The sequence below is a fragment of the Desmodus rotundus genome, chromosome 2 (genome assembly GCF_022682495.2).
Source record: "Desmodus rotundus isolate HL8 chromosome 2, HLdesRot8A.1, whole genome shotgun sequence".
Classification (NCBI taxonomy): domain Eukaryota; kingdom Metazoa; phylum Chordata; class Mammalia; order Chiroptera; family Phyllostomidae; genus Desmodus; species Desmodus rotundus.
Window position 1 is genome coordinate 29,969,229 of NC_071388.1, and position 25,979 is coordinate 29,995,207.

The following is a 25,979-nucleotide window of genomic DNA, read 5'->3' on the forward strand; positions in this document are numbered from 1 at the left end:
AAAAAAGCAAGCAAAATCTCAGTAGTGGGTGGATCTGGATAAAAGATGTATAAATGTTCTTTATTCTAGTCTTATTTTTGCCAATTTCCTGTACATTGAAATCATTTCCATGAGAAGTTAAAAAATAATTAGAAGAGACTGATCTTGCATTGCCAATCTCATGTTTTGCCTAATCCAGTTACTTAAAACACAGTTACTAAAACAAACAAACAAAAAGACTACCATCTATGATTTTGTCATTTCGTTTAAAGGACCAAATAGAAGAGTGACCCTTTAAAAAAAATTTAGATTTCTGAAAAAAAGACATCACATTGCCCTAGCTTCTCTGACTTCCCTGTGGACCAAGGAGAACTCTGCCAGCCTGGTGTTAGGGAATCAGTATTCTCAACAAGGCCCATTTGTGGCAATGGATGAAGTAGTTTGGTGCAAGGAGAATGGAGTCTAGAGACAAATGCTGACTCAAACCCTGGCTCCAGCTGTTGCCATCTCTTGAAACCTAAGCTTTCTTAGTTTCCTCCAAGGCAAGGCACGTAGCTAAACCATAGGACTGTTAGGAGAATTAAATTAATACATCTAGAATAGTGCTTCACACAGAGAAGACGCTTGGCATATCTCCTTGTCTTCCTTTCCTTGGGAGCCACCTTTCTGTTCTCTAGAGATGTTTCTGACTAGGGCTACCCCGGCCCTTTCCTCACTGACCTGAACTCGGCCCCTCTAGGAATATGTAAGAAACTGAACTATCCCAAGAATAAGCCTCCTTTCTGGAGGTAAATTTCAGGAAAACCAAAGCCAGAGATACTAAATAGTGGAATAAAAAGTACTGGCTTATGTTAGAAAAGTCTACTGCTCATAAAAAATAATTATATATTTTTCATATATTAATGTCTATTTTGCAAATGACCTTATACTTCCAAGAGTAAGTAACAGTTTATGTCAAAAATAAATAGTATTATCACCAATTCTATTTATTTTACTAGCTACTATCTTGAAAGAAAAAAATCAATTCAGTAAAATGTCCATAAATTATGAGATTTCATCCAGTAGTCTACTGTCTTTTTGCTTCTTTCCACATATTTCCTATTTCCATCTGACAGGGTAATCTCCTTTTCTATAGCAAATGATAATAATTCTTTAACAGTCTTTTTAAAAATGAAGAAAAGTTTTAAAAATAACTGAACTGCATCATAACAAAAAATTGTATTGCCAACAGAAAGTTAGTTCAACATTTAAAATCTTTATAAAAGATAAACAAATTCTGATCTTTCCTTTATTTCATAACTGAAAAATGAAAATGCTTAACATGAGTATTTGATACATAATTTCCTTAAAACTATATATATTTAGAGAGTGTGTATTATTATTAATACTCACAACAATTTCAAACCAACTAGCATTGGTATAGCTTCAAATCACTATTAGTTGTGGCTATTTTGGAGAAAAAAGGTACAAAGCTTATTAGGGACTACCACACACGACAGAGTTAATTTTACATAGTCATAGAGTTCAAAAGTGGCATTATAGTGTAAAGACACTTCAAATTGCCATCTCTCTCATATGTATCTTAAAGCAGGCTGGAAAAATATTCAGTACCCTATATATAGTAACTAAAAAAATACTTCCATTAACTGCTTTTTGCTCAGAGTGATTAAGGACCAAAAAAAAAATTCTTTTTTGTGCTGCTTTATTATCTGATAAACTGCTAATAAGCTCCCATTAGTAGTTCTTTAGATACTAACCCAAGTAGTCTTGGTCTTCTGATCATATATATATATTCACATATATATGCATCCATTTTTTCAAGTAAAGAAATGTTTAACAGATGTAAACTATTTATTGAATATTTGCCACCAAATATTGTTAAATACATTATCTTGCAGCATATCGCTTTCAAGTTAAAATGTCAGAAACAAACACCAATATTTACAATTCTTTTAAGGAATGTTATATAATGACACATTAAGGCGTAAATTCTTTTGGCTTATAATTCTTAAAAGAATGATAATAGCAAAAGTGATGCAAAATCTTCAGTGTGAGATTATGATTAAGCTACATTTTACAAAAATATGGTGTAAGATGGCAATAATCCCATTCAACATCCTGGATTAGATCCCTTCAGGAGGGACTGATAATTTATACAGTCAAACTTTAAAATTTACAGATAAAGGCAGTTCAATACTGCCACTGAGAAGTACATCTCTCAACATATACAACTTTCAGGCCACAGTTTTGAAGGTCTGAAGTATCAAGTTGGTTTGATGAATTAGTCGGTTGGCACTTATGAACACATTTATTGCCCTGTTCAAAGAAAAAGAAAAAGAACATTACTTTTATTCAAAACATTCATAATTTAAAAATGTTTATACTAATTCTATCTACTAACAGTAGCAATGAAGTCAATTTGGGGGAAAAAAGGTAAGTTAGTATGGAGTATCATAACTTGTATTTCAGATTGGAATTCAATGGTCCCCAATCATTTGAAACTAGGAATTACTGCCCCCTAGTGGCTCTGGTTGGCAATTAGGTGTTGGAGGGCTGCTAGTGACAGGTGGCACCTGAACCACCATAGTTTATTTATAGGTCGAACAAATAACTGATTCAAATGTACTCTCCAGCTGTGATTTCATAGAAGTTAGCGAGATAAAATCTGCAAAAGTACTACACTCAGTCTCAATGTCAATGGGCATTACAAATATTTAAGAAAAAGTTAATTACTTTCAAATATGATTTATCCCAATCTATTTTTAAAACAAAATAATCATGCAGTTTCAATATTTTGGAGCTGACAATATATAAAAACATATTCTAAAAAATTACGTTGCGCTACCCGACATTTCCTATTAGCCATCTTCATGTAACTGAAAGAGCTGATGCCCTAGTCTCATTATGTGGCCTTACCAGTTCCTTAATTGCATAGCTAAAGACTTTATTTCCATTCCAGGCATTTCTTAAAAAAGGGGAACACTGAAGAATTAAGTTGCATCAGTGCAAATTCATCTCCCCTATTGAAAAACAGCTCGAAGATTGGGCTGTAGTAATAACTTTCAGCTTAAGGAAACAGTACAAAACTCATGGCATATTATTCATACACAATTGTAACTGTAATTTAAAGAAGCTGCTGAATGAAGAAAAAGTAATGGCAGGAAGCCTGAATAATCCACATGCCTGTCTGAACTGTTAAAAATAACTTAGGGGCAACGGCACTGGGACTTTTAAATACTGAACCCAAGTGATTCTAGACTGAAAGTAATTTCAGATTAATGAAAATTAGGCTCTAAATAAATTTCTACCGTTTAATGTGCTTATTCTGTGATAGTTCTTAATTATTAGAATCAGAAATAATGGTCCCAACATGTAAATTATTCTTTTAATGTGTTTTTGGTTATTTGGGCTTAGCAGAGGACATCAAGGAAAAACAGATGTTAAGTTTATTTTCAGAACACACCTGCCAGCTTACTAAACTAAAGCATTTCCCATAGACAACCTGAATAGTAGTAGAATGGAACAATAAAAAATCATTAATACTTTTGCTCATAATATCTTTAGCTCATTAATATCTTTAGTTCATAATATGAATGTAAATGTTTTGACCTATTTGAATGATTAAAAATAGCTTTAAAATCAATAGGCCATTTTAATGTATTATTATTTTACAAATATTATTACAGCCATGGTCAGTGTGCTCAGTGGGTTGGGCATCATCCCACAAAGAGAAAGGTCACCAGTTCAATTCCCAGTCAGGGCACATGCCTGGGTTGCGGGTTTAGTCCCTGGTCAGGGGTGCGTACGGGAGGCAACTGACTGATATTTCTCTCCCTCTCTTTCTCCCTCCTTTCCCATCTCTCTAAAAATAAATGAATAAAATTCATTTCAAAATCCCACTGGGATTTTAAAAAACTGAACTCAGGAGAATCTAATGTGCAAACAGGATTGAGAACCATTGTTTTAACTTTAGTGCAGCAGCTCTCAACAGACCTACAGCATCAGTATCATCTGGAAACTTCTTACAAATAAATGCAAATTCTTGGGGCCATCCTCAACAATAAGAAACTCAGGGTGGAACCCAAAAGCAATCTGTGCTTTAACAAGCCCTCCAAGGGACTCTGACGCTACTAAGAAAGTTGGGCCAAAAAGCCAAATCTTACCTTGTTTCTGTATGGACTGCCTGCTAAGAATACTTTTACATTGTTTAAATGGTAAAATAGAAAATAAATACAAAGGAATAATATCATGTGACAAGTGGTAATTATACAAAATGCAAATTATTAGAATATGGCCATAATGCTTACTTGCTTCCATAGTATCTATGGGTGCTTTTGCACTCACTACAACAGCACGGGTGAGGAGGGAAGCTGCCACAAGCCCACAAAATCAAAACATTTGCTATTGGGCCCTCTTCAGAAAAAAGTCTACCAACAACTGGTCTAGACTGCTATGGCTGGGTTATCAACAATTCACTTTTTATTTTTAACAGTTTATCTTAGTAGTTGATATGAGTATTAATAATACAGTAAAAGGGCTTAATTTATATGGTCTTAAAGTCTCATATAAGCCATATAATTTATTTAATTTTAAAAGAGAAGGCCTTGGCTGGTGTGGTTCAGTGGACTGAGCGCCGGCCTGTGAACCAAAGGGTCGCTGGCTCGATTCTGGGTCAGGGCATATGCCTGGGTTGTGGGCCAGGTTCCCACCGGGGTACCCACGAAAGGCAACCACACACTGATGTTTTTCTCCCTCTCTTCCTCTCTCGCTAAAAATAAATAAATAAAATCTTAAAAAAGAGAGAGAGAGACAGAGAAGAGAGAGAGAGAGAGAAGGATCGCCCTGGCCAGGTAACTCAGTTGGAGCATCTTCTCAATACACCATGGTTGCAGGTTCAATCCCTGGTCAGGGCACATACAAGAATCAACCAATGAATGTATAAGTAAGTGAAACACTTAAACTGTGGTCTCTCTCCCTCTCACTCTCAAATCAATCAATAAAAACTAAAAGAGGAAATACACAAAAGTACTTACTTGCCATCTTTAAAATAGGTTTTAAGAGTATCACTGAAACTTTTGGAATACTTTACAAATTCTTTCTTTTGGTGTTCAAGTGCCTACAAGACATAAAATTTTTTTTTTTAATACTAAGAAAGAAAAGAGAAATAACGCAAAAGCCAAAGACAGGAGATCATTTCCAGTAATCAAAACATCTTAGTATTTAATTCAATAGAACATCTAGGTGTAAACCCAACTAGGGTGGCAGTGCATAAGGCTTCTGGTAAACTTACCCTGCGGTTCTGGTACTGGTATTTCTTAAAGACATTATTCACTGTATCAAGAAGTTCTTTTATTGCACTAGCTATATCCCTGTTGGATAAGAAAAAAAAGAACCTTCTTAAAATCAGTACATTTGAAAGAAGTTTGTATATGTATTTTTAAGAATTACTATCCACACTGTTAATTACCATACCAACACTCTGTCAAGCACAAACATCTGACCAGCTGGCTGAGTGGGAGTTTGCACACACACCCTTCTGTGCTCCCGACTTCTCTTGCACTGCTGACCAAACATTCCACAACATCAAGTTTCTCAATTTAGTAAACATTTCATTTAGCCTTACTTGAATTTAAAAGAATATGCCTCTGCCTCTCATCTTCTCCAGTTATAATTTTTCCTTTCTCTCACTAATATAAATTCAAGCTACCATATTCTCTACTTTTGCTATCTCATGAACAATTATATGAAATGTTGCTATTATATGTAACTCATTTCTAATATTAACCAACACTTTGAGTTACATACCTAATAGTTTGATGTTTTAAAATACTCCCTCCTCAGACATAGCTCTTCTCTCCACACATTTACCTTCCATCTAACAACTACGTCCCCTCCCCATTCCAAACCTATATTTATATATTTAAAGTACATTTAAATTTCTGGGAGAGACAATATCAGAGTATTTTTCTACCTTAACCCTTCCAGTAATCATTCTTTGCTACATCTATAAGCATCAACACCTCCCTCCCCCTACTAAAGAGAAGAAATCCATCCATTCTCATTTGACTATTCCTCCCATTCATGCCATCATTTTTTCTGAACTCGTCTTTTATATCTATCTATGCTCTTTTCAATTTTCATGTTCTAACTCCATAGCAATTTTTTTTTGTCAAACTGCATTTAACATAATTCTACATTTACAGTCTCACATTCTCCAAAGCAAGCCTTCTCTTTTTCACAACCATTCTCTTTCCTGCTCAAATGTAATCCAAGTGTGAAGATGTGAATAAAACATAAATCCAGACCGGTTCAAATGAAATTTTTATTCCTGACTTTTTAATCACAAATGTCAGATTTCAGTTACTTCATACCTGTAACACATTTCAGCTTTACTATTGAAAGAAAAACCCTCAGTGTCTAGATTGTCCCGGTTTCTCTGTGCGTATGTGTATTTCACAGCATATTTCTAGTAAACAAACACATGGTGATTCTAAATATTAGTAGTTAGGGTTTGGGCATTAAAAAAAGGTATTTTAGCCTATTCCAAAGTAGTTATGACATTTCAATAAATATTTACTTACTACATCCTATATGTAAAACATCAGCATCAGGCTTTGAAACATTAAAACATTAAATACTCAAATATTTTTTACATAGAAATGACACCTGTGCACTATTTTTTGCCTGTAGTTTAACTGTCCATTTGTTTTTAAGTAAGTTGTAGTCCACCTATGCTCAATAAAACAGTGTCAGATTACCATCATATCATGTAAGAAAGTCACAATTTCAACAAGTAAAAATTCTCAAATCTCAGAGCTTATTTAAAAACAAAGTACGATGGACTACATTATACACTGATCAGAAAGCTGTTTATACACAACTGTACTTTGTGGAATACTTTAGAATTCTACTAAAAAGGATAACAATGTCCTTTCAGTGCTAACAAACACCACGAACATATGTTCCCTATACAACGGTAATGGCCGGACTGCAAAAGAGCAATTCTAAAGCTGGATGCTCCCTCACTCACCCACGAGCAAAAAAAGGGGGCACAGGGGCAGGGAAGAGAAGGGAGGGTTTAGTGGACAGTACTCCATCCTACTAATACATTTTGGGAATTTGTCTGTTCTTTAAAAGAAAAAGGGCGGGGAGGGGAAGCTCTCCAGGTGATTCTGGTGATAAACCTGGTTTGGAAATCACTGTGTGTGAACTGAGAACCTCAGTTGAGGTTTGCTCCATTATTTACTACAGAGCTTTATAAAAACCAAGGCTGTTAATCCTCAGGCTTGGCCTTCTATAAAACAAGCACAGCAATTTATGTCATATTATGTCATCTGTATGTACACTGAACAGTATTTTCATTTATGGCACCAACGAAGCTAAAATTATATTAGCCAATAACTGAGGGTTTGTTTCCTACAGGGGAAAACACCAGCACACACCCCCCCCCGCCCCACACACACAATACCTCCAATTACATAGACAAAGAACTAGGGAAAACTTGAGGGCAAAAGAACTATAGTATAATCATATGCTGAAGTTAATGGTTTCTGTGTTAAGGGACACAGAGTATGGGTTAATAGGAATGAATTTTAGCAATTTGCAGCTGCTTAGTAGGGCAGCTCTGGAGAAACATACATACTAAAAGAGGACTAAAGGCATCGGATAAAATATAAATAAACGTACATCCTATCAAAAAATTGCACAGAATAGCAGAACTTCTAATTGTATCACCCAAATTTATAAATGTAATACTCTAGAGGAAGGAAATTCCTACGCTTATGTTTACCTTTTTCTAGACTGGACACCTCTGGAAAGGCTAATATGAATCCATCATTGAAACCAGACCCTGGCAAATTTTTGCCTATGAATATGCAAATACGTATTATAATGAACAAATACATAAATGCACAGCTTTATGGTCCAGTGAATCCCAAGTCTCCACTAGTCATCTATTAATTGGAATGTGTTGGACTTAAAAATTCTATGAATTAATTTTCTAAAATATTTGTATAAGCTCAAATGTAGTAAAACAGAAACATTCATTAATCAAAAGTACTTTATAAAATATCTGTTTGCTGGATCATTTTTCCTAATTAACTCCATAAAGAAAAATTGAAAAAAAACCAACAACCTTATTTTACAACGCTCGTATGTACTGAGTGGATGCTAGGTTCTGTACTATCATTTCTTTCAATTCTCACAACTATTACCTTCATTTTCACAGGCAGAAATTAGAATGACAGAAGCAAAGCATCTTGTCCAAGGCCAGACAGTTAAGTGTTGTAATGGAGATTCAAATCCAGCTCTACTGACACACACAAAAATACCTGGACATTTGTTAGCTGACAGGAATGATTTTTCTTCTCTAACATAATCCAAAGCACCATGTACAGTACTTGGTATACTAGGTATTTGATACGTACTCATTGAGAAATATTGATAAAATAAATGAATAAAGAACAGAACTACCTTAAATACGAGAAAGTAAAATATTTTAAAGAAAAGCAGGAACTGTATAATATGTACAGTATGTGCCTAAAGGATAAACCACGTTTTATTTCAGTAAAATTTTAGCCATTAATTTGTTAAAACAATTTAACAGTGGTAACAGTATCAAAATCTCTCTCTCAGTAAAACAAATAATTGCACCTTTAGCTATGTATGCTAACTCATACATCATTTAATTTTAGTCTCAGAAATAACACGTATTATGAACAAACTTTCCATGGCAAATTATCCCTCCTAGAATTTTAAAAAATAAATTTTAATTGCCAACAACCTTAATCCAGTTGTGCTGAGTACACTCCAGAAAACAGAGCTGAAACATGACTACTGCCCCATAATGAAAGGCAAGGCCCCAATGCAGCTTCTGTCAGCGACCATGGATAAGACTCTTAAGTTCTTGACCTGAACGTCCTTATGATTAAAATGTGGCTGTTAATAACGGGGTTTTCAAACTGTCTCTCTCTAAGAGCCATACTGGGTTTAGCACAGATGCTTCAGGGTCTCCACAGGTGGGAGAGAGGGAGTCAAAGTAACCAGATCACAGGTCTGGGCCAATCGTTTCTACTGCAGCTTCAACCACAACACTAATCTCCCTCTTACCTCCTGACATTCTATGTAAGATTCCCTTTATCACACTTCCCAAACAACAGAAACTTCCCATTCAATTACCAAATTAGATCAACATTATGAATCTATGATAGGGAAGCATCAGAGAAGATCCTGGAGTCAGTGTACTTGGTTCCAAACCAAGTTCTACCAACTTACCAGCTCTGTGAACTTCAGAAAGTTTCTTAATTTCTGATGCTTCAGTTTCTCCGTCTATTATAGGGCTTTGTAATAAGTTCATATGTGCTTTAAAAAGTGCTTAGCATGGAGTTCTATATAAGTAACAGTATTATTAAGATGACATCGATTCTGTAAACCTCTACTTCAATGACCCGAAGCAAAATTTGCTGAAAATACTACTTTAAAAATGTCAGATCTTCATAGAAATGTAGTATATAGATCACTAAAAGAAATTTAAACTTAATTACTAGAAAATCTAGATATAAGTTGTTCAAATAGCTGTGTTTAAGATCATTGACAATTTATGCTTTTATGGGACAAACATGTTTACTTTATACCTAAAAATAAAAATCCATGAACAGTTGATTGTCTTCTTTCTTCACATATTGAAAATAGTTACAGGATGTTGGGGCTTTTCATTAGTAGTAAAATATTTGCTTTAGTGTCTGTCCTCTGTTGCACATATTTTGACTAGTCAATGAAGCTTTTATCATCCTTTCTGGTCAATTAGAAGACTGAAAAGCAGAGGGTCGCTCCCTGATAGCTCTATTGGGTACCCACCACATGCCATGATTTTCCAAAATGGGACACACCCCTCTCTCTGTCAGTCAAAACACAGGTGCCCAAACGAGCTGAAATAGCACTCTGCCATGTAAATCATAAAAAATACTATTTCTGAGAAATGCGTATTAATATTTATTCCAAGTGAGCCTCCCTAAGTCTTTAAAGATAAGATGTTTGATATAACCAATAAAAGTTTCCTTTCTAGCAATTTCTAGTTGTGGTTCCACCAACAGGTTTTGTTAATAGTGCCACTACAATTATTCCCAGATTTCTTTGTTTCCTGTCCACTAAGGCTGAAGAAAATTTTCCAAGGCTTCAATTTAAAAATACTCACCTTGAAGTTATGTTTGTAGGTCCCTCCTCATCCCCCCACCCCTCACCCCTGAGGAGAGTACCCTAGGCTTGAGAACCACTGCTCTAGGACGACTCTTACCAATAGCCAGCCTCCTGGCCCCACATATTTTTAGCCTCTTTAAACCTGAATCCCAAAGGCAGGGGTTTGGAGGTCCAAAATTTTGGTCAATATCTGAAACACTATACTGATTTGTGCCATTTCTGAAATAAAAACAATACTGGTTTCCTTTGTTATCAATCCCAATAATTTACCCAATTTCTCTATTCACTTTAATCTGACATTTACATTTTTCTACTTTTATACAGTTTTAAACTATATTCCAGTTGATATACATTTCATTCACTGTTTAAAAGCAAACATTCTAAAAAAAAGTTATTGTACTCTGAAGCCAAATGCCACCACTTAGAAGTTAACGAAGATGTAGCATTTAAAAACCCCAAATTTATTTCAAATTATTCTTTTCATTTAATATTAATGTCATACCAAAATAAAACATCCAGAATGAGTGGTCCCTTTGACATACTTCGAGGAAAAAAGGACAAAAACAAAAAGTTGCTTACTTGATTGTCTGCAGAAACCTTACTCTGTCATTGATCTCATCGGGGATCTTACTGAGGATTTGTTTAAGTGCTCGTGCCTTTTCATTCAGGTCCTGGAATTCTGGCTCTGGTCGTTCAATCATATACTCTGATGAAATACACATATACAGCGTCATGCAACTCCCTGTCAAATGCAAGTCTTAGAATTCCCAGTGTTAGTCAAGAGGGAAGAGAGAGGCCATATAACTAAGAAAGGCAAGGTTGCAAAGCTGATTTATTAGAGTTCAACTCAGTTTGGTAATAACAGGGCTCTTACTAAGTAAAATAACAGAATATGAAAGACCCCATTTTCAATTTGGGGTAAATAGCTCATGAAATCATGCTAAATAAATAAATAAAATTAAAAGGGAGTCAATCGAATTCATCAGGCCTCTGAAGCTACATCTCTCAAGGAAACCTTAAAGCAATGACATTCATGACAAATACGATGGCAGCATGTGTCTGCCAATGGGGAAGAGGACTTTAACGAAAACTTCTATGTTGAATACACAAAGTCTCATTGTATCAAAACCCAAACAACGTACTAAAATTGTCAGTACATTCTTGAAATCTCACTTAAAAACAAAAACACTACCAAAAATTCAGTAAGAGGGTTGGATCACAGAATAGCAACTTTGGAAAGGAAGTTCAATCAGACCTGGTAGAGGTCTGGTATATTCCTACCAGTGAATACACTGGGACTCACAGGCTAGAAATGCTTATGTTTAGAATAATAATAATGACTTTCTTATAAGTTACTGAATCAGTTAAAATATTTACTTTTCTTCTCCCTACATATGGAAAATTATACTTCTATGTTTTTCTCAATTAATGGCAAAATGCTACTAAATGTAAGTGAAATCCATTTCTAATTATTTTAAAAAAGAAAAAAAATGAGAAAGAAGCAGAAAGAATTCTGTTGTAATTGTTCTCTCAAATCTGTGCTTAAAAAAACAAACAACCCACTATTCTAAAGTTAAAAAGAAACCTATTTTCAATTCCTATTTGTATAAAACGAACACAAAATCAAATAACCATTCCACAGAGTTTATCTTTGGCAAAACCCAAACTCATCAAACAACAGGGAAAAAAAAGTGTACAACATAAACACTCTACTTCAAGCAATTAAATCTGACAAACAAAAAGAGAACTACTTTTCTCTTTTACATAGTTTCCCCCTACTCCCATCACAATAATAACAAGAAGAAAAAGGAAGAAGAGGGGGAGGCTACCACCTTTTGTCAAATAATATAAGATTTGGAAGAAGTGTTTTTTAACAATGGTAAGAAAAAGAAACTAAAAACGGAATTGCCTTTTGACCCAGCAATTCCACTGCTGGGTTTATACCCTAAGAATCCTGAAACACTAATTCCAAAGGACCTATGCACCCCAATGTTCATAGCAGCACAATTTACAATAGCCAAGTGCTAGAAGCAGCCTAGATGCCCATCAGTAAATGAGTGGATCAAAAAACTATGGTACATTTACACAATGGAATTCTACACAGCAGAGAAAGAAGGAGCTCCTACCCTTCACAACAATATGGATGGAACTGGAAAGTATTATGCTAAGTGAAGCAAGCCAAGTTGTGAAAGACAGATACTATATGATCTCATCTATAAGTGAAACCTAATTAACAAAACTACCTGGCAAGCAAAATATAGCCAGAGACACTGAAATTGGCAACAAACTGACAGCAACCAGAGGGGGGGGAGAGGACAATAATTTGGGGAAGAAGGGAGAGGGCAGTAAATAAACATGAATGAGGGACCCATGGATGGAGCCAAGGGGGTATGGGATTGATGGTGGGAGGTGGGCGTGGGTAGGGCAGGGAAAAGTGGTGGTAGGAAAATGGAGACAACTGTATTTGAACATCAATAAAAAAAAGGAAAGAAAAAAAAAGAAAACTAAACAAGACTCTGTGATTACCTTCTACATCATCAGCGGCCATTCGAAGAAGAGACTCTGTGAAGTTAACTTCTACACTTTTTTTCTCTAAAATTTTCATAATGATGTCTTGTGTGAGTCCTGGATTTTCTTTTTCAGCCTGTAAAAAAGAGAAAGCTAGTTTTGAAATACAGAAACAAAATCAGAATTTCAAAAGCAAAACTTAATTGTTTGGAAGTTTTGTGAGCTTAGACTAATCAACTTAAAAGGGCAGAAATCTTTGTAAAGCAGGTGTGGTCATGGCATTCACGTCTGTTTTGTTAAAACTTAAACATCAGTAACTTAGTACAGACAGGGTCCCATTTTCCTTTTGAACATAAAGTACTTAACATTTCCTACTTCTCCTTTACAATCTCCTGCAAAGAAATAAATAAGCATTATATATATTTTAGTAATCCATCAATTACTCTTTTCAGTAGTTTAAATATACTGAAGACTTTTAGCTTTTTTTCATTAGCTAATCTTTTACCTCGGGGATCAAGGAACTACTCATCTCAGCAGTATTTTGCAGATTCTTTGCATTTACTGTATTTTTCGGACTATAAGACGCACTTTCCCCAAAAACTTGGGAGGAAAATGGGGATGAGTCTTACAGTCCGAATGTGGCTTGCCTGGCTGGGAGGGGTGGGCGGAGGGGGGGAGGAGGGTTTTTTCCTATTTTCCTCCTCTAAAACCTAGGTGCGTCTTATGGTCCAGTGTGTCTTATACTCCGAAAAAATACAGTAAATTAACAGAATGTCAGGGAAAAAAACAAAACAAAAGAACAGGAATTTTTTTGCAAGTTTTTATTGAAGCTATATAATCCCTTAAATACCCTCCCACACAATGATTTTCACTATGTTTTATTTTTGTAGCATAAATTTTTCCTTCACTAGATTTTGGAACATCATCAATCCTTTACTACCTCCTGAGCTTGCTTCACTAATGAGTCTGCATTGTTTCTATGTTACTCCCTTGGGCACTAAAATCATCCTAGTCATTTCAAGACTAAGCACAAAGAGTTCTGGGTTTACCAAAGTTAATTTTAATTTTCAAGAGTTGAGTTTCTGTCAGTAATTCTGTATCATTTCATAATTGCTTTGTTAATACTTGTAATTATACCCTGAGTTTGTTTCTTTTAGGATGACTATGAAGTTTAGTCTATTATAGCATTGTGTTTCTCATTAGATTGCAGTACCAAGAACTAAAAGGTTGTGGAATGAAATGGGAAAACAAAATATGCAACATTCAATTCTAAGATCATTTTAACTTTTGTCAATGCTATTCAGGGAAGTCATTATGATAGATAATTAGTAACAAAAAAGTGTGTTCTACTGAATTCTATTTCTTTTAACAATAGTTGCCCCTCATCCATGGGGGGATATGTTTCAAGACCACCAGTGGATGCACAAAACCTTGGACAGTACAAACCCCTATACATACAGATGTTCCTCAACTTAGGACCCTACAAGCCCATGACAAATGGAAAATAATATCCTAACTCAAAAATGCATTTCACACACGTAAGCTACTGAACCACTGCAGCTTAGCTAAGGTTACCCATGCTCAGAACACAGTATCTAAAAAATCCTGGTAACACAGTACACTGTAGAGTATTGGTTGTTTACCCTCATGATTGGTGCCTGACTAGGAACATGAGAGAGTGTCATACCACATGTCACTAGCCCAGGAAAAGATAAGAGTTCAAAATTCCAAATATGGTTTCTACTGACTGCAAATGGCTTTCAAGCCATTGAAAACTTGAAAAATTGTTGTCAAACCATTGTAATTTGGGGACTGTCTGTATTATGTTTTCCCTAGACATCCATATCTATAATGAAGTTTAATATATTAGGCACAATAAGCGACCAACAACAATATCTTAGAAAAAGGAACAACTGCAACAGTATACTCTAAGAAAAACTAAATGAATATGGCTTGGTACGACTCACTGCAGGGGATCCCTTGCTTCAAGTCTCCACATAGGCTTCACGTTTTCCAGGGCAATATGTTTCTGTCACCTACTGGAGCATTATCTGTTCATGTCTTCACCCACACATTTAATGACTTTTTTACTTAACTAAACAAACATGTATCACTCACTGTGGCCATAACTTTTGCAGTTGAGGTGTGACAGCAAACTTGGACAAATTTCACAAATTTTTCTTTCTTCACAATTACAGGAATAAAAGATTTGTTCTTACCAGAGACCTTACCAACCTCAATAAATGAATCTTTTCTTTCCTTATTAGGTTGAAAACTTTCACCTTTTCACTAAATGGATGCACTTTATGGCATCTCTTTGGCATATCTGAATTGCTAGTATAACTGCTCTTGAGCTTTGGAGAAATTATTAAGGAAAATAAGGGTTCCTTAAACACAAGCACGGTGATACCAACATGGACTGATCTGATGACTCAGAAAGTGACTAAACAGTTAATGGTGGGGAGTACAAACAGCAGGGAGAGGCTGGACAAAGGGATTCATGTCCTGGGTGGGACTGAGCGGGACAGTGTGATATTTAATCACAATACCCACAACGGCACAAAATTTGAAATTTAAGAACTTATTTTTATTTCTGGAATTTTAGAACTTATACATTTAAAATTTCAAGTTTATAATTTAAAAATTATAGAAACTATTTATGGAATTTCCCATAGAATGTTTTTGGACCTTAATCACAGGTAACTAAAGCATAACTGTGGATAAACTGTATAGTCTGTTTTGATTTTTTTTCCACAAACATATTTAAGACAGAATTGATGTAATTAAAAAAAAATGAAAAAACAGGTGTTGCCTTTAAAATAAAAGCACAGGGGAAGAGAGTGGAAGGGGGCTAAATGGCAATGGAAAAAAAAAGCTGTACAGATATGACTTCAGATATAAACTTTATTACAGTGAACTGCCAGAAAATTGCATATAGTACACTATTCAATAGGTCAGAATTTGATAATTGATTTATCTTTTCTAAGTAGCATTAAATTATCATAACACATTATCCTGAGAAACAGAGGAGCATTCTCTATATGCTTCCATACAATCCCTGCAGAAAACAATCTCTCTAATTAAGTTAAAATAAGATGCTGAAAAAATTAAATGCTGAGCCCTGGCCAGTGTGGCTCAGTGGATTGAGTGCAGGCCTGCGAACCAAAAGGTTGCCAGTTCGATTCCCATTCAGGGTACATGCCTGGGTTTCGGGCCAGGTCCCCAGTGGGAGAGGCACAACCACACATTGATGTTTCTCTCCTTCTTTCTTCCTCCCTTACCCTCTTTCTAAAGATAAATAAATAAAATCTTAAAAAATATATTAAATGCTGAAAGCCTGAAAGCAAAGTTTTCAACACCAAGTTGTTCTGGGCCCCAAAATGCCAAAGCAGGAACATTATAGAAATCTCACAGAGGCGCCTAACTTTCTCAGTTCAGTGTTCTTTGTGCCAAAAGAAATACCTAACAGGGCTGTGTATTAAATAGTTAGGTTCGGACAACTTAATAAGTGACATCCTAACAACTTAGTAACCTTTAAAAACATAAAAATTGAAAGAAAAGTAATTAATTTCATTCTTAAATAACCATAACTCCTTTTTCAAATGGGATTTGTGCACCCTGTCAGGCACTGCACAATGTCTCATATGCTGAATTAGATTGGAGTCTCTATACTCATTTACTGTGATTTTCTTATGGTACTTGCTTTTTACCACAAGCAATGGCCAAAAGTCCAGCTAACACAGACATGACATCACTGAAAGGAATGTAACCCAATCAAATATGTTTAAACAGCAAACTATGGCAAGCTAGTAGTTCAGTGTCAAACAGATGTTGAATATTACCGTGTTTCTTCAAAATATTAAAACTTCTCATGACATCACATCTGAGTTTGCTGTGGGCCCCAGGATGCCTTGGCACATAGTTGAGAACAGTTGTCTTAGGATCTTCTATTTGAAGTCTTACTTAAACTACTTATTTTAAAAGCAGTAAGTTTACCTATTGATTCTGAGAAAATAAATAGATCTACCATTAAATGAGAGACTCTACACCTACAGATTCCGCCCCCACAATAAAATCCTCAACTCTCTGGGTATCCAATTTTTATGAAGAATTCAATTGTGAGAGAAAACTATCCCCAAGGGCAATAATATCCATTCTTCTGAATCAGGGATTCTCAACAGCACAACCTATCAGATGGGAAAGGAAATCAAAAGCAGAAAAGATATCTTAAATGATAATATTCACTAATATTATTTTACCTTGAAAAAAGTTATTTTAATCCTTTTCCCCAAAATAACAAAAATAGATAATGAAGCTTAATAAATATTAACTGTTGTTGACCAAAAACTGGAAATATGCATATAAATACAGATAAATGGCTGGGTGAGATTTTTCAATCTTCTTCAAATAAGTTATAGTTTAAAAAGCACAAAAATCTTTATCTTTCCAATGTATGCTCTCCTTTAATTTCATGTGAAATTTTACATATTAAATATGGTAATTAAGAATAAATCAATGCATAAAACTGACTAATAGTTTCCTCTAAAATAACTTCCACTATCCTCAGATAAGAATCCATGCTGTGGATTACAAAATTTACCCACGTATCAACCAGATCTACCATAGCCACGCACTTCAAACATATTGTTTGCTTTTTACTTGTACTTCAGTGTTAAAACATGAGCTTATATTTAAGGACATTACAAGAAGAAGCTTCATGAAATTCATTGTTTTATCTCTTTTATGAATCTAATTTAGTATACCATCTACTGCTTCAGATAGGGTCTTCTTGATCAGATTATAAAGGAGAAACTTCTCTCTGCTCTTGGTATCAGGAAAGCTGAAAAATTTCTGCCTTATCAATACCATACTGTGCAAACCTATCATGTTTTTCCTTTTTTTCTTTGGTTACAATGATGCTTAAAATTGTTGCCATTATGCCTCCCTAATGACCAAATATGCCATTCCAAACCACACTAATAAGCAAAGAAAGAAAGAAAAAAAAATGATAATGGCATTGATTTGTTGGTTCTCTTCATTAACCCAATGATTTGGCAAAGACACAATTTAAAGAAGCTAATATGAATGCATGCCAGGCTCTACATTTCAGCACATGTCAAAACAGTTCCAATCCAACAAACATAATGTTTAATTTCTTGTGGAGAGATAAGAGAGATGTGTGGTTAAAGTGTCTATGCTATCAGTTAAGAGTGGTATATAAACTAATCTTTGCCATAAAAATAATGGAGGGATTTACAGTTTCAACTCCAATGAAACACAACTATAAATTTATTCTAGATTTAAACATTAAAATACTTAGCTATTGAGTATTTTAGCTATTGATGGGAACAAACACACAAAAAGTAAATAAAAATTAAAGTTTTGGGCACACTGATATGTACTTTGGGGGATGGGGATAAAGTTTTATATGTAAAGTAGGGCCACCCAATAAAAATAAAGTACAGGAAACAGATATAAGGCTCTGTAATTTTAAACTATTAGCCACATTAAAACATTAAAACATAATTATCTTAAGAGTCCATCTAAAATATTATCATTTGAACATGTAATCAATATAAAATACTTATTCCTAAGTTATTTTGCATTCTTTTTATTCTTACAAAGTCTTCAAAATCTGGTGTGTATTTTATACGCACAGTGCAATTCAACTGGAACTAGCCAAATGTTAAGTACTCAACAGCAACATGTGGCTAGTGATTACCAACTGAAAATCTCATGTGTAGAGACAAGGAAAAAATTCATGCTGAATGACTTAGCTGGACATACTCAAAGTGTCCTTAATCTGATGTACACACAGGTCTGATTTTCCCACTCAGAAACAGTTTTATAATTATGTCCCATAATTAAACAAAATGAAGAAAACCTTTTTGAGTTATAATTTTACAAAAGTTTTTAACATGTCAAGTAAAAAAGAATTCAAAAGTCGACTCCAGAGTTAAAGACAGAATACTCCAAAGGCAGATTTAGAAGCACAAAGTGAAAAGATAAATGCTAAGGAAAGAGCATTTGTTTCCGCTCACGTTGTGGAAGAGTGTTAAACTTCACAGGGTACACTAAACAGGCACGAGATGGCTGAAAGGGTTGTCACTAAAAGGAAGTAAACTGGCAATTATCAGCTGGTATCTAGATTTAGGTACAACATACATTTTAATAATCACGATGAAATTTTTGTGCCTCACCTTAATGAAAGCTGCTCTCAGTGTCTGAGCTGCAGACAGATTTACTCGTTCTAGCTGCAATAAAAATTTTAAATCACAATTAATATCAATTTTCTTAGAAAAAGCAACATTTCTGGTATTCCATTCTATATTAAGGATATTGACAGACACATCACTTAACTAACAAAAATATTTGCTAATAACTCTAAATCCCTAATTCTCCAAAGAGAGGCTATCTAAAATTTTTATTAAAAACCATGAAAAGTTAAAGTATGAAAATCAGTTATTACTTTTTTAAAAAAACTAGAAATACTCTACATTAAAGGTAAACTTATCTTAAGCACAGAATACAAAATAATATAAGCCCCTATGAAAAGAATAAACATATTTACTGGAATTAATAAAGACAGGGAAGGCTCAGGATAAACTCTAAATGCTCTGCTGCAAGTACATGGCAAATTGTGTGTTTATGTACTGAATATAAAATAATCAATACAAAGAAAACATTTATTACTTAAGCTTCTTTGTATTTACTACCTTACTCCTCCTTAATTGCTATTCAATCCCCTCAGCCAAGGATTAAGCTGAGATTAGTTTATTTTATTAATTAGCAAACAGTGCTGATAAAAGGTTTGTCTGACACTCAAATTGAAGACTGTGGATCATCCGGATTTCAAAGGTGCTTATATCTATCCTCTATTTTATCAGGAGTAAAAAACATTTACCTAACATACTAAATCAAAAGTTCAATCCAAATGCTTTTAATTTTTATACCAAATATGTAAGGTTTATAATTTTGAAAGATAAAATGACCTTATTAGACAATTTATGTAATTCATTTTCAGTGAGCCAAAAACATTATACAATTTCATATTTAAAAAATCCCTCATTGTTGAAGAGTTAACTGCTAGGCTTAAAATAACTATCTTCAGTTAAATTCAGATTTGTTTAATCCCAAAGGATTAGGCCAGTTAATAAGACCTCAATGTATGTATTTTTTTGCTTGGGACAATATTAAATGTTCAAAAGCATTGCAACTTTTATAAATTTTTATGCAAGTAGAAAATTTCTATAAAAACCTTATGAACATATATTATGCAATAAATATGCCTTTCAATCTCTTGCAGAGATGATGTAGTAGTTTTCCCTTATAAATGACATATAGTGTGGGGCAAAAGTAGGTTACAAGTTATGAGTAAGTTTATTCTTGTATTATTATTTATTACTGTATTATTTTCCATATGTAAACCTACTTTAGCCCCATCCTGTATATATGTATTTACATATCAAAGGAATCCCCAACACTTTAAATCAACTTATTTTCTAAACAAGACAAAAATGTCAAGAACCTTATCTCCCTATGAATTATTCACCTTCAGCATATGTAAAAGCAACAAAATCTGTGAAGAGAAATAATTTATCTCCAAAAATAAACAATGGATCATTTGATTTAGTATTGATTTACCTTCTAAAATCTTGCAAAATCTTAACATTGCCTTAGTAGGTGAAAGGGAAAACACAAGGGGACCAAGTTGGCAAGTAAAGCAAAAAAGGAACTCTGGGGAGTTAATAAATTTTTTCCCCACAGAATTCATTTAGTTGTAATAAACAGAACTAGAGATTAAAATAGTAATACTGTTCCTCTGATCTCAAGTTCTGGTTGTGCAAGAGAGGCAGGAGGAGACAGGATGAATGTTTCCACCCTGATAGAAACCTATTTCCTTATTTGGGTGAACACCACATTCTGACCTCTTTCAACAAGTCAAAGGCCTGAGTCAGATGTGTGCCTACAATTATCAGTGATATTAACTCATTCTGTAATGCCCTGACTGATAAGTGAAAGGGTCAAGGCAAGTAAAAGAGGCCAAGAAAAGTCAGTGAAGGACTCATAAAATTAGCCAAGATCCCTTAACTTCAACATCTCTACATTTCTAGATTAAGTTTACATGTGTGTACCTTAGAAAAGAAAGGGGAAGGTCAGACATAACACACTAAATCAAATCCATGAGCTGTGAAGCACCTCACCAGAACTCTGCAAGGAGTTATTCTGGGATACATTTTACACCTGGACATCTTGCAATAAACCCACTAGGTTTTATTACCTATGTGATATCCACATTGCCAGGCATAAAGGCCCATACATATTTTTAAGTTGAACTTAATCTCTTATCCATAAATTTATCCAAATTGTCTGGAATCTATAATTTCAACCAATAATACTTAGGTAGCAAGATAGGTTTTTTCCTTCCCAGTTAAAAGTATAAAAGTGCTTCTATTTTAGGCCTCTCACTTGTAATATACGATTTCATAATAAAATCATGTTCATCTTACTAGTACCTTTCATGAGACTATCAGTTTCTAGTAATATTCTAACAACAGCAACCATTTATTAAGGACTTATTACGGACTTCATCATACAGAGCATTTTCTAGAGAGTATCTCTAATCCTCACAATATAACTGGAACTAGCTATCATATCCATTTTACAGAAGAAGAAACTCAGTTTGCATAAATTTATGCAAATGTTAAATAACTAGGAAGTGCAGAGACAGGATTCATACCAGATCGGTCTGGCTCCCAAACTCATGCACAAGATACTAGTGCTCCCCTGCCTCCCTGTACTTGCCCACTCCAGACTAGAGTCTACCCTATCTTTGAATCTCTTCAATTACTTGAGAACAAACAAATTCCTGAGTTTCTACCCTGTGTAAGGAAGACAGTGTGAGAGCTGCAAAGAAACAGGGTAGTCTTGGAACCCCAGAAGCTCAATTTAGTAAGTAAGTAGCTTCCCGGAAATTGAACCACTGTCAAAGTAGAAAGTAAAATATGAATGAGATCTGAACTGGTCCTTGAAGAATGTGGCCTTTTAAAATCATTTTCCTTGGCAGTTCTCTCACTTAGCAGGTTTCTTCAGGGTTGCAAGATGGGGACAAAATGATCTCATGCAAGGTTAGAACAGAATTTTCATTTTGTGTCCAACACTTTTACCAATGAGTTAAGCATTTTTGTTAGTTTTGGGGATAACAGTCTTTGGCTGGGGTATCTTTAAAGAACAATACAGTCAATTTTTTAGTAGCACTTGATAGGGTATACACCTTGAGTCCAAAAGAAGGGGGAACATATGATTACACCTTGCATTAATGGATACTGGGACAAGGAGAGGCACTCTTTGGGCCTCCATCATATTGAACGTCCATGTCACCAGTAAAGAGTAAAGAAAAGAAGAAAATCAGAGAGAGAAAAGGGTACGTAACATCTCATCACACATAAAAGAGAAGAAAAGGTACCTGCTGAAGTACATTTGGAGGGAAATGATAGGGAGCTTAACATTAGGTCTCGCCCTAACCTTACATTCTGGTTTGTGAGCTTCTCCTGCAACTTATTCTTGATAGCTTTTGAGAGCACTATTAACCACAAACCTGTTAAATTTTACTCTCTGGATTATTTATAAAAACGCAGAGTCTGGCACAAACAACATCCCTTTTTTATTATAAAATCTTGTATTACAAAATCATAAGTATGTAATTCTGTACATAACAACATCGCACTCAAGTACCGCATATGACACTTTAGGTGAAATGTTCAAATTAAAACTATAAATTATTACACCCATATCATTATCCTACCAACCACACTCAAGCAGATGTAACTTCTGCTGGACCCTGTATTTTAAAAGCTTATCCATAGATTTGATTGCATAGAGCTCATTTATTATTTGCTCCCTCCAGAAGTATCAGTTCATTCCTATACTTTACTTTCTAGTATCAAGCCAGTTCCTTAAACTCACATTTAAAAAAAAATACATTTAATTAACCCTTTTGTTGCTCAAGTTTTATAGAGGCTTGCATCAAACTTTTGAAAGTTTTTTTTAATGTCAAAATAATTAGGTTAGTTGATCCTGAATTGTCTAAAAATCTCGTTTCCTCAAATCAAACATTTGCCACACTCATATCCCTCCAGCCCCCCTAAAAGATTATTGTAAAGAGGCCACATATTAACTTTGTGCTGCCAATGAGAAAGCAAGTGCAATCATCTGCACCTTGTACATAGTACGTTCAATACATGTTTCTAAAGAATCAGTCCCTGGGGTTGCCACATTGTCTTGCAAAAAAGGTAACCAGAACCACCTTACTCGTATAAAAATATTCCTTTAAAGCTTTGCCTATAAGTATGCAAAACTCTAGGCTATAATTATAGTTTTGTCAGAAAATTACAAGGAAGACTGCTTAATAGTAACAGCTAACATTTACTACACACTTAGTACTATTCTAAGTGCTAAAATATATTAACTAATTTATTTCACTGCATTGTGAGAATTTTTTTTATCCTCCTTTTACAAATAAGAAAACTAAGATGATTATATAACTTAAGTAACAGACCAATAATTCAAATGTAAACATTAACTATGATTACCTCTAGATGGTGGAATTGCAGGTTAAACCCATGCCTTCACTGTGAAAAAGTATGTTTGATATGCTCAAAATTTGGGATTTGTTATTTCTTCACTGAAGGGAAAAATGGAATAGGTAGACAGGTAAAGTTGGAGAAATATTTCCTTATTGGTAAATTAAGAGTTACATATTCTGCTGAGATTAGCAGAAATAGATGCTTAGAATGCTTCTAAATAGAATGATACTAATTATTCAGAAGCACCATTTTGTGAGAATTATTAATAAACAAGCAAATAAAACTTTTATCTAAAATTCATCTTTGGTTGCAAAATTATTATTTCTGTCTCAAAATACCTACTTCTTCACAAATTGTATTTCACCTAAGACAGTTCCAAAAAGTCAGAGGAAGATACATGATATATCTTTTCCTGGAATGAAGAATTGAACCATGCATCTCTCTTCCTCCATATATAAAGAATTAGTGAAAAATACTAAGTCCACAAGAACCTGAAATGACATTTGGCATGATGTTTCTATAAACTCATTCCATAATGCAAGCAGGAGACCTATTTTCACAGTACATTTACAACACATGGAATATACTTGGACTCTGAACTCTGCAGCAGCTGATTAAGCAAGAAACCCACTCTTTTAGCTGTCCTAGCACAGCTTCATTAAGTTTAGCAAGCATCAGGCTCCCAGAGTGCCATAAATAAAGGCCGCGTGAGCTGAAGTACTGCAATTTCCTCAGGTGTAAGGATGTATTACTGTCTACACATCTGTTCTACAACACGACTTCTAGACCCACCATTGTTACTACTATGGATGTAAAGTTATGGTGAGAATGCATAAACTTTTTAACTCTTATATTACATGGTGGACAAAATTTAGCAAATCATTTAGCTTCAGAGTAAAATGTTCATCCCCACTGTGGTACTACTTTCTGTAAGATTAATTTGACAACTATTTTATCTTTAAATCTGCATAGCACAGAAAAACAAAGCCAAACTAATTTCCCCATCAGTAAATTTATAGAAAAATCTACCTTTGAACTATAAATATTAATTAACTAATTAGGCATCTATTTAAGATGTTACATTAATAATACACAGGAATGTCAGAGAACAACACTAATACTTTATTCTTTTTAACCAAACAGTTCACATTTGAAAGCACAATAATTATTTCACCCCATTCTTAAAACCAAAATTTCATCTCTTTCACAAAAAGGAAACCTATGACCAGCACTATTCCCTAAATGCCTATTATTTCTGAACACACTTTTAAAAATATATGATTGAGGTAATTTTTTTAAAAAGCTTGATACCATGACATTTGATCAGTAAATTCAATTTGAGAATTAGACCCTACAATTTAATGTAGTATCTCTCAGTCTGCCACATCTAGCCATTTTTCTTTTCTTCAAATTTCACTTCTAATAATTAGTTCTTGAACCAGCAAGGAATCATTTGGCAAGAAGTTCTAATTCTGGGCCCGTTAACCTACATATATTTTCAGATCTCATCTCATCTGGAGAGAATCACCGCCTTTATTTATGAAAGAGATTTACAAGTCCATTCACAGCCATTACTTTTCCTTTCAAGCTAACTTTCCTTATACTTGAACAAATTAGAAAAGGTGTATCAGTATTTATCCCAATGGCTCATTTTACCAGAATCTCAGATCCTAAACAATTATCTTCCAAAATCAAGACTAAAATAAATTCCACTTTCCACACACAGAAAAAGATCACCTGCCCTGACTGGTGTGGCTCAGTTGGCTGGGCATCATCAGGCAAAGATAAAGGTCACCAGTTCAATTTCTAGTCAGGGCACATGCCTGGGGTGCAGGTTCGTCCCCAATCCAGGTGCGTACTAGAAGCAATAGGTCAATGTTTCTCTCTCACATTGATGTTTCTCTCCCTCTTTTTCTCCCTCCCATCCTCTCTCTCTAAAAGTAAATAAAATCTTTTAAAAAAAAAGCAAAGAATAAGATCATCCAAATTATTAGGATGATAATAATTAGGATGATTAGAATGAGAAAAAGCTTTCTCATTCCTCATCATTAATTAAAGGAGCAAACTGAAGCTCAGCAATGCAACTGCCCTTCCTTCAAGAAAAGACTCAAAATAACCCAGATAAATACAGAGTATTTCCCCAAACAACTTGACCCAATAGCCTACTGAGTTAGCTACAGAGTTAGACTACAGACATGAAAAGAGCGAGCATTTGAGGAATTGTAATAATGGTTCTGAGAGTCCCTGAGAAGTACAGACACTAATTGTCAAGACTGATTACTCACTAGCTTTCAGGGACTGTCTCCTTACTTCATACCTGGTACAATTAAATAAATAATTAAATATATAATTATTTATCTGCTTAAGCACTTGTGTTCCCTACAATTCCTATAAAGAAGTATGTTGCCTTCCCCCGCCCATGTATCTGCAGACCCTAGTAGAACACTCAGCAAATAAATGGTTGCCATTTAGTAATTACTTACTAAACAGAGGTGAAGCACTTGTTTCTAACTATAACTCTAGTCTTGCAACAAAATGGGTAAAGTATTAGAACAAAATGGTGGAAATAATTACTCAAGTGTCAGTTCTAGCTGCCAGACTTGGGTGTAATCAGTCCTTAAAAGAGTGGCAGCTACCATGGTAGCAGTAAAATAGAGAGGGTTTTCAAGACACCTCTCCTTGCTTCCTCTTTAGTAATAAACTTCTAAATTT

The 25,979-nt window shown here is 34.6% G+C and overlaps 1 protein-coding gene across 2 annotated transcripts in view; it reads right to left on the reverse strand.

Annotated features, from left to right (window-relative positions):
• Window positions 1-1,645: 1,645 nt before the first annotated feature.
• PDCD10 (programmed cell death 10) overlaps window positions 1,646-25,979 on the reverse strand; it is a 43,223-nt gene continuing 18,889 nt past the window's right edge. For both annotated transcript variants that reach the window (XM_024563272.4, XM_045197694.3), the window contains exons 3-8: window positions 18,882-18,935; window positions 12,700-12,817; window positions 10,753-10,879; window positions 5,270-5,348; window positions 5,013-5,095; window positions 1,646-2,295 (exon numbers count right to left, since the gene is read on the reverse strand). In XM_024563272.4, coding sequence (XP_024419040.1) covers window positions 2,214-2,295; window positions 5,013-5,095; window positions 5,270-5,348; window positions 10,753-10,879; window positions 12,700-12,817; window positions 18,882-18,935 — 543 coding nt within the window. In that variant the 3' untranslated portion in view covers window positions 1,646-2,213. The remainder of the gene's footprint in view (window positions 2,296-5,012; window positions 5,096-5,269; window positions 5,349-10,752; window positions 10,880-12,699; window positions 12,818-18,881; window positions 18,936-25,979) is intronic.